The sequence below is a fragment of the Tamandua tetradactyla genome, chromosome 6, assembly GCF_023851605.1.
Source record: "Tamandua tetradactyla isolate mTamTet1 chromosome 6, mTamTet1.pri, whole genome shotgun sequence".
Taxonomy (NCBI): domain Eukaryota; kingdom Metazoa; phylum Chordata; class Mammalia; order Pilosa; family Myrmecophagidae; genus Tamandua; species Tamandua tetradactyla.
Window position 1 is genome coordinate 73,229,676 of NC_135332.1, and position 14,690 is coordinate 73,244,365.

At 48.6% G+C, this 14,690-nt stretch overlaps 1 protein-coding gene across 5 annotated transcripts in view; it reads left to right on the forward strand.

Moving 5' to 3' along the window:
* The window catches only part of RPTOR (regulatory associated protein of MTOR complex 1), a 516,265-nt gene that overhangs the window by 455,123 nt on the left and 46,452 nt on the right, over positions 1-14,690 (forward strand). For all 5 annotated transcript variants that reach the window (XM_077166178.1, XM_077166180.1, XM_077166179.1 and 2 more), the window contains 3 exons: positions 6,100-6,203; positions 6,944-7,127; positions 8,822-8,932. In XM_077166178.1, the coding sequence (XP_077022293.1) occupies positions 6,100-6,203; positions 6,944-7,127; positions 8,822-8,932 (399 nt within the window). The remainder of the gene's footprint in view (positions 1-6,099; positions 6,204-6,943; positions 7,128-8,821; positions 8,933-14,690) is intronic.

Below are 14,690 nucleotides of genomic sequence, written 5' to 3' on the forward strand. Positions count from 1 at the left end.
TAAAAAATCAGAAATAGTTCAGTCATCTGCTTTTTTATCTAAAAGGATCACTTGAAAAATAAAACTTTTTTAAGAATTTACATTTGCTAACTTTTTCTGGCCAAGGAAGGGAAGGAGTAGAACAGGTGAGGAAGGAGATAAAAGAGGAAAAGGAAGGTGGAGCACACAGAGGCCAGCCAGCCAAGGCCCTCACAAGCAGCCCCAGGCCATGGCCCCCTGAAAACTACCCAGCCAGCCCAGAGAGGCTCAGGCCAACACACCAGGATGCCTGCAGGGCATTTGGGACTCAGGAAGGCTGCATCCCCTGCTGCAAAATGGGGAAATAAATTACAGGGCTGACCCTTGCTCTTTCAAACTCTAAATAGCCTCTTCCACTTTTAGTTTAAACTTTCAAAGTTGAGTTTTAAATAATCATTTTCACTTAAATGATTTTTAAAGTGTTGTATGTGCATTTTTAATGATTTACGTTCTTAGAAGTTTTTGTTCAAAAGAAGTGGTCCCACCAGTTCTTTTGCCTGGAAATCTCCTTGACATAGTGTCTGGTGACCTTTTCTTTGCCCTTTGGGTCTCAGGACAGCCTCTGGCCTTGGGATCCCTTTGCACTGGACCTGAGACTGCAATGGGAACAGCACGAGTTTAGTCAATTTGATCCTTTTCCCTTGATTAAATGTAGTTTTTTTGGTTATTTTTGGTCTTGATGAAATCAGTATTAAGACTATGTAAGTTTATTTTTCAATGGCTTTTATATATTTAACCTTGCTAAAAGTCACCCTTATTTAAAAACATAATTTCCGTACCTGATCTTGAAATTTCACAGCTGTAGGTTCATAGGTCTACACCAGCCTCAGCTTGTGGAAATAGGTCCTCTAGGAAGTGCTCGCCCCTGATTCTGGTGAGCACAGAAGGTCTCTCTGCGCCCGGCAAGAGTCCCAGCCAGCAAGCAGCCCCCAGCCTCAGTCCTTTTGGATGAGATATAAAGAATATGCCAGAGCCAGCACACCCACCCTCACCCCCCCTGAAGGGCATTGTGTCCCACATGTGAGCGCACTCTCACTCTTTTTCGTTCTACTCAGCGCTGCGGTGACGAGTGACAGCAATGTAAAAGAGCAACCTGTGTAGCCTTTTAGAACTGTTTCCTAACCGAGGCCTAGCAGCCCCCCAAGGTGGCCTTTGGCTGTCGGCCTGCTCCACTGATCTGGCCTGGGGGTCAGACCGGGCCCCCCACCTCAGGTGAGGGGGTTGGTGTAGCTGCTCCCCATGACCCCACAGGCTGTCAGTACAGCCTCCACACATTTGGCTATGTCTGTGTATGTGCATGTGTGTTTAAGAGTAAATGTTGCTGCTGAAGGATTTGGAAGCATAAACATTAAGGAAATCCTTTCTTGGCCTCATTTTAATTTCAAAAATGTCTTTGCTTTCTGTCTAGTGACTGTGGGGAATTATATTTCATTTTAGAGAGAAATGGGACTATTTTAGTATTTAACTCTGAAGCCAAATTGTTGTCATAATCAAAACCAGCTTTATTACTATGGTTTGCCCCAGAGAATATTATATTCAAATATAGAAATTGCTGCTAGCTCTATGTGGAAGAGCCCCCCCGCTCCAGGGCTGTGGCCTGATTTCATGTATTTACATCTTCATTCCATGGGTGTAGATTTTGGGGGTTGCTTTAAATTTTTATTATGGAAAATTTCAAGCCTACATTTACTTGCTTATGGCCAGGCCTACAGTCCAGGGCCTCAGATCCATGCTGGAAAGACCCTTTAGGCTATCTGTTTTCAAATGTAAGGGCCAGATTTGTTCACAAACACAGTATTTTAATGTGTTTGGGAAAATAAACATCAAGACATGAGCTCACCTAAAAACAATATAATACAAGCTCTTGTTTACTACAGGCCTCCGGCCTACTGGACGTGTTGTAAAATTGAGATTAATTTGCTTCATTAAGCGCAAAATTGTTCCCTTATAAACTTGTGGTTAAGTGACTAACAATTAGCTAGGATTGAAAAATTGAGAAGAGCATCTTCAAGCCTTGTGTCCCCTTCAGGCTGGGTGACTCTTAAGGGTTTCTTAATTGAGCATGTATACGGCTGGCCTCCAGGCCAAAGTCGGACAAGCAGCTGGCCTTGCTGGAGTTTTCTTGGCAAGTACGTTTCAGATCTCTTTCAGCCTTCCTGGTCCTTAGGCATGTAGACACAGCTGATTCTTTTCAATCCAGTTAGGTTGCACTCACTTCAGTTAGAAGTCCTCTGATGCTGGAACCCCGGCTCTCTGGTGTTGGCACACACTGTCTCCGTTTGCTCTCTAGCCCCTTCCTGGCCTCTCTCCACCCAGGGTGACCTTGCCTAGTGCACAGCCGTGCCTCTGGCAGTCAGCACCTCGGTCCCAGTGTGCATACTGTGTGGTTTCACAGAGGGGCCTTGCTGCCCTGAAGTGTGCCTGTGCCTCGCAGGACCCGCCGCCCTCTCCAGGCCCCCGCCTGCACCCACCACTCCCCCAGGTGCTGCAGCCACAGCCAGGCTCCTCTCTCTGGGCACAGGTGATCTGCGGCAAGGCCTCCTGACACCTCAGTTGTCATCATCAGGCAGTGAGCAATGATCACTGTGGCGGGTTTAGGACCTAGAGTTCCAGGAGGAAAATTTCTGTTTTCTGGCTAGGAAATGCCATTTATGCCATTACAGAGATAAATGGGACTATTGAATAACTAGAATAAACAGAAACCTGTGCGAATGCCAGGACCCATTCTCCATGACCGCAGTCCATGGGCTCTGTACTGCCCTCAGCCCCAACTACCCCTACACAGTCCTTTGAGGAACCACTTTTTTAAGTTTCTCACACATGAATCCAAGCTCGTGATATAAAATTTATAGAAACATTTATGAAGTACTCTGCTTTCCCCCTAACAGTAGAGCCAAAATCTTGCCTTGTCCTAGACCCTGACTGTGGTAAGAGCCTAGCAGGAAGCTCCCCCCATGACTGAAATGTCTCTGTGGAGTTTCTCTGCCAGGGTCAGCAGCGTTGCCTCCCAGGGCTCTTGTGAGCCCTAGTTCTGGCTGGAGACCTGTAGACACAGCCGGGGTGTCCCGGCCAGCCTCCTTACAACAAGGCCCTCCCTTGGCTGTGCCTGGGGCCAGGAACCAGCCACCCTTGTCAGTCCTGTGATTCTTGTGTCCATGCTGGGTAGACAGAATGTCTGTCCTGAGAATTCAGCTTAATAAAATAACATTTCCCACCCTATGAAAATTTAGAAAGGGAAGAAAGATGCTCTTTTGTAACCCTGCCCCCACCCCCTCCCCAGTGCCTTTCCCTTCTTTCCAGTTGAAACCTTGTCGGGAAGGAAGCACCTTTCAGACCTTCCCGGAGGTCCCATCTGGACACCCAGTGGTGTCAGTGCAGGCCGCTGCAAGGTGTGGGGAAGGGGGAACCTGCGATACCCAGGATAGGCCAGGACAAGGTGTCTGCAAGGCAGACCAAACTTGTGGCAGGGGTCCAGGGCTCTCAGAGACCCTGCTCCTGCCCCTCAGCGCACGTACCCTAACACCAGAAAGGAGTCTTCCGGGAAAGCTCCTCTGCAGCCCCTGCCCCTGAACCCCTCTGTCCTCATGGTGACCTCCAGGACAGGGCAGAGCCACCTGACCACCTCCTCAAGGGAAGGTCTGCTCACGTCCACCCTCGTAGCCCCAGCACCCAGCAGAGAATCAATGCTTAGTAAGAGTTTGTGGAAGAAACGAGTATTGTTAGGCTAAAGAGAGCCATCCCTGTGCCTGAGAGCCTGTGCCTTCTAATGTGGGAAGTTTCAGCCTTATGTAATCTTTCCAGCTGGTACACGCTCACCTCTCTCAGGGCTTCTGAAAACAAGGCAAAATCAGTTTTGTTGTGAGTGCCATAGGAATGAATTACACTGACGTGGGACTGTATGGCCGCCCCGCAGGTGGGTTCCCTCCCGTGGGGAGTGGAGAGCATGCACAGCCCCCTGCCTCCCCCTGGGGCTGTCATGGCGGAGCCTCCGTGAAGGCGGCGGGGGCCAGGGAGCGCCTGGATCAGAGGTCGGAGTCGGGAGTCTCCAGGGAATCCCGAGGCGCGCTCCTGGCGCCCGCTCCAGCCCTGGCCATGCCTGAGGGGGTAGAAAGGTGCTGGGTTTTGCCGAAGTCTTTGTTTCAGCTCTGAAAGTTTTCTGTGTTCTCCATCACCCCCACTGTTTTTCTGTAAATTGGGAGAATGTTCATATTAAATTTATAGTTTCTTAGCTTAAACTGTTTCTCTTTTTTAGACTTTGTGAGGGATCCTATGGTTCTTGGGCATTGAGTGGTATGTGCGAGGAAGGGAGAAAGGCAAGGGTCATTTCGATACCAAACAAAAAGCAAGTCCACAAAGAATGTAGATTACTTTTGTCATGTAAGAAAATAAAAACCACTTTTTAAAGATTATGGTTCAGTTTTCTTGCCATTTTTATTTTGAAGTGAAGGAGTATCTCAAATATTGAAATAAATGGAGAGTGCTGTGGTTGTTTTCTTTAATTTTCAGTCTGCAGTCTACAGTTGCATGAATGATTCAGAACTGTGAGAATCATCGATAAGGAGCCATTCCAGGGTCCACTAGATTGCATGCTCCATGAAGACAGAGCTTTTACAGTACAGCCCCGCATGCTACTCCCAGCCTACTCACTTTATTATCCTGCAGACTTCCAATTTCCATATTTGTAAAAAAAATCTTTACTTCAAAAAATCACTTTTAAATCACTTAAAAAATCAAATCAAATCAAAACCCGCTCCCACCCAAATGGCAGCTCTCAAAATAGTGCCAATATTTTTCTGCAGGAAAATTTCAAACCCTTGGGAATGTTTTAGAAGGAAGTTTATAGAATTCCTGTTTTACCTTCATCCACAGACTGCTGCATTTAAGGAAAGCTGATAGAACGGCTTTGAGCCTGCCCTGAAATAGGATAAAGAAAGATGAAGCCTTGACTGCAGGTGACTGGTCTTTCCAGGCACCAGTCCTGGCTGCCCTGGTGGTCTCAGCAGGGAGCCCTGGCACAGCATGCAGCTGCGCCTGCGCCACCTGGCCCTCCACACAGCCTCAAGCAAAGCTCTCGTGTTTTCTCCGGCGGGTCTGAGCCATGGCTCCCAAGGGATAACATTTCAAATCGACTCAGCTCAGCCAACGCTGACCTGCGAGGGCGAGCAAGGAAGGGGGCAGTCGTGGCCAGGGGTGTGGAATGTTAGCTCTATGGTGGGCGGTTTTCTGGGAATCGTGCTTTCTTGGCCCCCACGGCACCGCCAGAGATGAAGACTCTTTTTCTCTCGCTCAGAGTAGACCAGACCTTACTGCAGGTTCGCACAGCCTCCCTGCCAGGTCCTCTGTGCCTTAGGTGAGCCTCCTCAGTGATGTGAGCGTGAGCTGTGCACGGGAAGGGCAGCCTTGGGCTGCTCCTGCAGGCCTGGCTCCGTACTTACCTGCAGGATACCTGGTTAATGAAGTCCTTCCTGCCCAAGACCCTTAAAGGAGATCTGGGTAGGATACGGGGAGGTGCTAGGGGCCACTCGGCCCAGCCTCAGAGTCCCCCCAAGAACACATGGTGGACCCTTTCAGGAAATGCCACCTTCTCAGGGTTTGCTGCAGCTCAAGACCTGAAGTTTCTGTGACGATGAGACAAAAAGCCAAAGTGTGGGAAAGGCTCAGCCCTCTTGGGCATATAGCAAAGCCATGTTTGTTCCAGGAAGCTGCTCCTTGGGAAGGGGCAAAGGGGGCCAGAGGCCTTAGGGAGTAGCCCTCCTCGGGCCCAGGCCCCCACCTACCGTCAGCTCTCAGGCATGCTCGCTCCCCGGGGCTCACAGCTACTTTTCAGAGAGGGCTGTCCCTCAAACTCACTGCACCGGGTGGGTCATTCCTGAAAATTTGAAACAATCTCATTCCATCCACAGGCTTGTGTTTGGGGGGAAAATGTCAACTGGGACCTTATGCTGGTGCCTGAGATTTCTTTAGCTGCAAGGCCTTTTCTGTAATCTCCAAGAACTCCTGAGCCTTGTCCTCTCATCTTGTAGCCTCAGAAGGGGTCATCGCCCACCAGCCATTTCATTACCTGTCCCTTTGTTCTTGCAGGCCACTGTCAATGCCCGGCCCCAGCGCATCCTGGACACCTCCTCCCTCACCCAGTCGGCACCGGCCAGCCCCACCAACAAGGGCCTACATGTCCACCCTGGCGGGTGAGTGGCCCCCAGAGGCCCCCAGTAGCTGCCTCACTCCTTTCCTGTCCATCCTATCTCCCCCTCCCCTCTTCCCTCTGCCTCTCCACCATGTTCTTTCTCACTCAAATGTACTCCCACACCCCTGTACCTGCCTTACCTGCTCCCCTTCAGTTCCTTCTTACCTTGAGGAGTCTTGCATTGCACTGTTGCAGCAACAGATGCTGAACCAAGCCTGGCGGTTCCCATGCCCTGTAGCATCTGTGTCCCCAAGTAGGGAGCCAGCAGGGGTTAGACACCCCTCCAGAAATGGCATGGCTACACACTGAATTCAAGTACAGCAGGTGAGTGCTGTGGCCCTCTTCCTGGAGCGCTGGCTCTGACTTCAGTTAGTGCCACCCTGGCCGCCTCTCAGGACGTCCATTCTCAGTGAAAGAGGATTCTAAAACTGCCAGGCAGGCAGTTTGATTGGCTGGTGAATTCAGTGGGTGTTGGAGGTCACACCCACTGTGAGACAAGAAGTGAGACGAGCCTCAAAATGCACCTTCTTAGACACCAGACCTCCAATCAGCAGTGGGTATTGGAGGTCACGCTGACAGTCCAGGCACCTGAGGACACTCGATGCTGGGAGACGAGGCGAACCCAGATTAACCCATGTCCATCAGCAGACTCCGGGTCCGGGTAGAGCCCAGGAGGAGGTGTTGGTGTCTCAGAGCACCCGGCTCCGGGTCAAGCATGTGTTTCCTCTTCTCTCCATGCAGAGGCTCCCCCCCTACATCCAGCACTAGCAGCTCCAGCCTGACCAACGACGTGGCCAAGCAGCCAGTCAGCCGCGAGCTACCTACAGGCCGGCCAGGCGCCACCGGCACTGTCGGGACACAGTACACGCCCCACTCGCACCAGTTCCCCAGAACACGCAAGATGTTCGACAAGGGCCCTGACCAGGTAAGTGACCTGTGCTGCTTTGTGGCACCCGGGACTATCGCACACTGCCCAGATAGCTTCTGTGCTGATGGTTTGCCTCTCCACTGTGAGACTCGGCCCTGCCTCTCACCATCTGCGTGACCCTGGAGGCTCCAATGCCAGCTCCCCACCTCCCGCACGCTGACACACACGCCCTTCCCTTGGCGCAGGCTGTGTTCCTCCTGGTCCCTCAGCCTCTTGTTCTAGGTGCGCTCTTCCTGGCAGCTTCCATGAAACAAAACAAGGGCGTAGAGTGAGCATGCTGCTTCCTTCAGGGGTAAACAGCATTTGTGATGCGACAGCTACTCAGCAGACGTGTTTATTCTGGGTGGCTGGTTGGTGGCTCTGTAAACATTGTCACACCACAGAAGCACGAACCATTTCTTTGCCTTTAGCCACGTTGAAAAAGACGTTTCCGGAGGGAGGAATGTCTGCTCTCGTTTGCCAGGGTTTTGGGAACCACGTGAAATGGTTCAGGGACTTTTGCTGTCTTGTCTGCACATTTTGCCGCTTTGTGGACCCAGGGTCTACGGAAGGTCACTAGCACGCCGAGCTGCTTTGGTGCCCTCGGTAGAACTGGCTGTCTCCCGGTGGGGAAGAGGCTGCCATGGCTCACTTTGGAACCCACTGATTAAAACAAGACAACCGTGAAGGTTGATTTTGAAGCAGGACCCCCACATTTGGTGATGAGTCGGCCTGATGCCGACAGGCTGGGCCGGCCTCACACACCACTCTGCCCCCCAAACTCCCAGCACACCTGCCCTTCCCTCCTCCACTACTCAGGCAGGAACTGCTGAAGAGCATCAGGTGTGGGTTCAACACAGGACAGAGGCCATGCCACTGTCCAGCCCAGACAGGAAGGGCCGGGTCAACGTGTGCCATCCCTGTGGGCCAGGATGTGCAGAGTGGCTGCAGGAGGTTCTCCCACCTGCCCCACCCACTCTCTGGAAGAGGGTCCCCCAGCCCAGGTACTGAAGCAGCTGCTTCCAGGTGGAAGAGAAGACTCTTATTGCTGTATCCCATCTGTGGGATGTTTCCAACAAAGGGTCAGATGGAAGGAAAGCCTCAGCCCACCCTCCCTCCTGCGCACCCACCAAAGCACTGAGAAGGGGCAGGGACATCTCTCAAGCCCACCACACTTGCTTGAAGACCAGAGCCAAATTTGACAGCTCCGTCCACTGCAGGTCCTCTCATCAGAAACTGAGCTAAGGCAGATCCATAAATGGGCCATGCCACATACTTGAAGTTCTGAGTATTCAAAGATCCCACAGTGTCCCAGGGGAGCTCCGTCCCACGGAGCAGGCACCAAGTCCCCTGGGGTAGCACCCTAGTGAGCAGGCCACAGAGGTGCAGGGGTGGAAGAGCCGATGCTGCTGGGCCCACCCCAGGCCCTGTCTCAGCACAGTGACCCCCAGGGGACAGGGAAGAGTGTCCTTCCAAACAGAAGCTGCTCAGAACTTCCCTCAGGCAGCCGGACAGCTGGGGTTCCTTGCCCGTCAGCATGGGAAGTGAGACGAGCCTCAAAATGCACCTTCTTAGACACCAGACTATCGCTCATCTCTCTTGTTTCTGTCCTGAATTGTGAACTACTTAAAGCACACAAGGAAGCATAGGGAAGAACACAACTAACTGTCTCTTTTTTCTTCTCCCCTTCCTCCTCTCCAAACACCTGGAAGACTGCAGATGATGCGGATGAAACCGCGGGACACAAGAGCTTCGTCTCAGCCACGGCGCAGACCGGATTCTGTGACTGGAGCGCCCGGTACTTTGCCCGACCTGTCATGAAGGTAGCCATGAGCGCAGGCACTGCCCCTCAGAGCCACCCTCCGCTCTCTTATCCGCTCCCGGTGCTGCCAGCCCCTGTCCAGCCAGCCCCTGGGCCTTCTGTTTGCCCCAGGCGAAGGGCCACACAAGTCACTGCCCTGCAGCTGCTGGGAGCCGCTCTGCTGGGTTCCCCTCGGGCTGCTCTGTCCTGGCAGATTGGCAGATGACCAGCTGTCAAAGTCACCCCAGAGTGGTGTCACAGTAGCTGGTGGTCACACATTCAAGTAAAATACAAAAGAAACAGGCTTCACCCACCTTCCTGTCTTCTAAGAAAAGGAAAAGACTAAAACCTACCTTTCTGAGCTTGCTGGAGTAAATCTCATCTTGGCAGGGAAGCCACTCAGGCCCTCTCAGCCTCCTGGTGAAAGGGGGCCCAAGCTGGGCCTCAGGCCATGCTGGCATGACTCTGCCCTTGGGGCCTGTTAAACCAAGCTAGCTGACTTTTTCAAAGAATATCAACTGGGGCTGATTCTGGTATATTCTGCCTTGTTCCGCAAGCCTATCTTTAGGTTCAGTCCACCACAGCCCTCCTGTGAGAGGAGCTCACAGATGCAATAGCCGAATTTGGGAATCCTTCATGCCAGAACTCTAAAGGACAACCCATTGTCCATCCTCTCAGGCCTCTTTCCATCCAGCCCTGTCTCAGTTGTAGCGTGGCAGCTACTTTCTTCTTGACCGGCAGATCTGAGACAGGGAACAGGTGCTTTCCTCACGGCCCTGCCTGAAGGTCAGCTGGGCCAAGTGGAGCTGGTCTGGGGGTCGCAGGCTTGTTGACCACGGCTGAATGGGATCTCTTGGGTGTGTGTCTTTAATATTTTTCTTTTATGACTACAAAGGTTCTTTGGTAGTTAGTGTAGAAAATATAGAAAAGCCTAAAAAGTATAAGAATAAAGCAAAAATTGTGTGCCACCATAATCATAGAATTTGCACCATACATTAGACTGGTTTCCTTCTAGCCTGTTGGCTCTGCTATAAGTGTGTGGCAAATGCAGCCACAGCCTTTCTATATGCCTAGGTTTTTGTCCTGCTTTTTTCCCTTTTTAAAGATTTTATGATGAGCACTTCCTCATATTAGTATTTTAAAGTTAATTTTTAATAGCTTTAATAATACCAAATGTTTTATTGTTTTTAGCCCTACCCCCTGCTGGACAATTAAGTTGCTCCCAATTTTTATTGTAGTAATACATAACTCATCCATATCTCTGATTATTTCTTGAAGAAATCTTAGCAAAGGACTTACTGGGAATGGCTTTTTAAGGCTTTTGAACTATATTGCCAAACTGCTTTCTAGAAAATTTAGGCCATTTTAGGCACTTAGGTTCATTTAACAAACAGAAGAGAAATCTCCTCTCCCTTTTCAGCAAAAAGGCTCAGTGAACTAGAGCTTTTTTACTCATTTCAGGTACCGACAATAATCATTTTGAGTTATTTTTGACAAAAGTTAGTGTTCACTATGGGGAAAAGGGAAGCAGTAGAAAGCTGTAATAAAGAATCCAGTGTCTTTCAGGGACATCACCAGACTTACAGCTTGATGACAGTGGGGAATAAACTGCAGTTTTCAATGTTCTGTTTTCTATGTGAGAGGAAAAAGGTATTCCAGGAATGTGCTTTGGACTAACAGAAAGTCTAAACATGAATTTTTAAAAGGATTCCCTGCAGAGAGACCGGTGACAGAGAGCCGCACACAAAGAAAGATATAAAGAAACAAACCCGAGAGATCACATTCACCCGTGGTCAACCAGCCTGCCACCCCTAGACCGTGCCGCTCGGCCCAGCTGTCCATCAGGCAGGGCTGTGAGGAAAGTACCCTTTTCCATCTTCTTGGCTCTGCTGGTCAAGAAGAGAGCAGCTGCCACTCTACAAACGAGTGGGAGCTGAGAAAGAAAGAGGCACGAGAGGGCGGATGATGTGTTGTCCTTTAGAGCCTTGGTGTAAGGGATTCCCAAGTTCAGTGGGGTGTGCTTTAATATCCACAGAGGTTTGGGTCCCTTGGTAGAGTCTCCTGCTTATGTAGGGGAGGCCGACAGTGAAGGAGCCTCTTGCTGAAATGGCAATGGCTATAAACGGGGTCATTTCTTGTGGTGTTAATTAGTGACTCTTCTTGAAGCCCTTGAAAACTACCTGCTCTCAGACATCTAACACAATGGAATGGAGGAGAAGCATAGATCCACAATCCTAAACTCTTCTCTTAAGCTCTAACATCCACTTTTTCCCCCAAAGGATTTGCTTTCCTTTTCAAAGCAGTTTGCTTAACCTGTTACAAGCGTGCCTTCTTGAAATGCCCATCAGCCCCCCTCAGGAGGGAGTGCCCAGAAGCATATTGAGTGCCAGCCCAGGGCTGAGCTTGGGCAGGAGGCCCCAGACATGTGCCTCTATATCCCTTATCCCGCTCAGAACAGAGGCCAACGCCGCCCTACTTTTTCTTAGGTGTACGGCCCCTTGTGCTCCTCTGCTCTTCGTTTCCAGGTCCCCGTGGGGTGTCAGAGCGGGGAGGACCCCCTGCATCACTACCTGGCAGAGATGGAAACTACCGGCCAGTGGTCTGGCCTTAGGTGCCCGGGTCTGAGGCCTGAGGGATATGGTGAGGTCAGTGCAGGGAGCTCTGGGTGAGAGAGCGCCTGGCTTTCAAGCCTTAGCTGGCAGCACGCAGCTGGAGGAGGGTGCTGCCTCCCGCTGACCCCACAAGTGTGTGAAAACAAACTCTGACTTGGTTAGACTCGGAAACTACAAGCTCTAGGTGTTAGGGTTGAAAATAAAGCTCCATTAGTAGTAGTTTTGTCTGTAGGTCTTGATGCAACTAAAATCTTAGGATTGTTTAAGGATCTGAAGTGATTTACTTTTACACTAATTGCAGGCCTTTTTCTAAACTTCAGAAGAGGAAACAGGTCAGATTTTATTTCATCCATATCAAAAAAAAAGTAACCTCCCTTTTTCAAGTGCTTTTCATAAGAGTGGTCTTTTATTAATTTAAACGGTCATCTGAGTTTTTTGTGATAAAATGCATCAGGAACTTGTTTTGTTAGCCTGCTTCCCATGTAAACCAAAATAACTCTACAGCTGAGATTATATTCCAGAAAGGGCAGAAGAACTCCCAAACTCTGAAATGTTACAAAGCCAAGTATAAGGAACTAAAATATTCACCAGTGTGCCAGTTTGCAACTATTATGTACCCAGAAAAGCCATATTTTAATCCTGATCCAATCTTATGGGGCCAGACCTTTTGTTTAGGGTGGGAAGCTTTGATTGGATTGTTTCCATGGAGATGTGACATGCCCAGTTGTGGGTGTGGCCTTTTAATTGGATAGAGTTGTGACTCCACCCATTCCTCAAGATGGATCTTGACTAGTTTATTAGAGTCTTTTAAAGGGGGAAACATTTTAGAGAAACCTCAGGTGCAGATACTTGGAGAACAGTTGCTTCAGAGCTGACAGAAACATGGATGTTTAAAGATGCTTGGAGTGCCGATAAAGCAGATGCCTAGACAGGGTAGAGCCCAGCAGATGTTGCCATGTGCTTCCCATGAGATGCTAAGTAAGCCAGAACCCAGAGTTGTGTCCCAGAAGAGCTAAGTGAAGGCCCACAGAGGAAAGAGGAAACCACAGGACACAGAGGCTGAAAAGAAAAGAGAGCAGGAGCAAGGGACCAGCAGATGCCAGTCATGTGCCTGCCCAGCAGACAGACATGTTCCAGAGGGCATCAGCCTTTCTTGAGAGAAGGTAACTTCTTGTTGGTGCTTTAATTTGGACATTTTCACAGCCTTAGAACTGTAAACTTGCAACTTAATGAATTCCTCTTTTAAAAGCCATTCCATTTCTGGTATATTGCATTCTGACAGCTTTAGCAAACTAAAACAACCAACAACAAAATTCTACCACATCGCAGTATCAGGGAAGTATCAGTTAGTGAGATTGAGTACCAGAAACACAGTTGTAATGAAAGGTTTTGTTAGCATCTTAATCAGTTTATGCTCAGATTTCTTACAGGTCTCATGACTGAAAAGAACCACATTCTGGATTTGGTTTTTTTCATTTGTGAAACCACTTCTTCGCCCCTCTGTGTTGGTTTCCAGAACTCTTAGCTTTAGGAACCACAAAGAATGTTAAAAATGGTCTGTCATGTGCCTTAAAAATAATAATAATTTTGTTCTGATTATAAAAGTAATAGAATTTTGCTCTCAGGTCAGCACATTTCAAAGCTTGCTTCTGTTTGGGGTTGGTTTACTTGTGTGTGGAGAAATGTCGATTCTTGGATGCACCTGGTGGGTGGGTAGAGTACCACCTCTGTGGGGGACCATCAGCAGCTGTCAAAATTATAAATGAGTGTTACCCCAGAGACCAGCAGTCCCACTCTGAGAAATATATTCCAAAAATCCCTAGCCCATATATATATATATAGTAATATATGCCCAAAGATGTTCATTACATCATTTGTAATAGTATATAGTTGAAAACAAATAAATGACCATTAATTAGTAGGACAATGAATAAAAGTGATGTGTTCAGGTAATAGAATCCTATATAGTCATTAAAGTTGAGTTATATCTTTTTGGGAGAACATGGTTGAATGTCCTTGATCTCCAGTAGGTAAAATAATCAAATTGCACAGTGCGGTCACATCACTCTGTAAGTATAGGAAAAGGCTGGGCAGTTACATGTCAGATTGTTCATAGTACTTTTTCTTGGAAGTTGAAATTGAAGTGAACAAACCAGGGGGACATTCCTTTTTACATTTTATAATTCTGAGTTGTATGAATTTTTTGGAAAGAACAGTTACTAGTTTTGCAATTTAAAACATTAAAAGATAATTGTAATTATGAAAAGAGTTGGGATCGAGTTGATAAACTGTTTTACACAACACATGCAGAATGGCTCTTGGTCAACTCTTAATGCTGCCGTAAGGCCTTATGTGGGCTGCCCTGCAAAGAGCACATGTTTTGTTTTGTGCTGACCCATACCTAGGAGAATATGTGCATCTGCTCGGGGGGTAGACACAGAATTGGCTTGGCAGTTTATTAAATCTGTATATTTATGAAACTGTTTTTAAAAGGGCATTAATAACAATTCAGAAAATAAAAATATCTAAGAAGAAAATTTGAAATCACCCATATGACATATACACACACACATACACCCATGCATGCAACACCCACCCACCCCCAACCATTGGGATTATTCTGTGAGCATGGCTTTTTATCCACTGTTTACCTTATATTATGAACATTAAGCATTCTCTTGCATCAATTCTTCTGAAGAATGACTGTTTCTGTTCTTTTCCCTGTGATGAATGGGATCTGTGTATGACATTCTTGTGCCCAGAGCCACAGTTTTACTCAGTCTCCCTTTCAGGTTATTTCACATCAGTTAGTTCACCTACAGGTTTAATGTGTCCAGAGGCCAGGTAGCCACACTGTTTCCAGTTTCTAAAATGAAGACATGTGTGCCCCAGAAAAGCATGTTCTTCAACCTAATCCATGGCTGTGGGTGTGGGCCTTTGGATGAGGCTACATCAGTCCATGTGTGGCCTGCACTCAGGATGGGTATTCATCCTATCTCTGGAGTTCCTTATAAAAGAATGAAATTCAGACAAAGAGGAAGCCACCGAGAGCACAGCCAGAAGCCAAACATCAGCGGAATCTGGAAGAGAAGGGAGAAAGCCAATGCACCATCATCTGCCTTGCCATACAGGAAACTAAGAATCAGGAATCATCAGCATGGCGGGAGT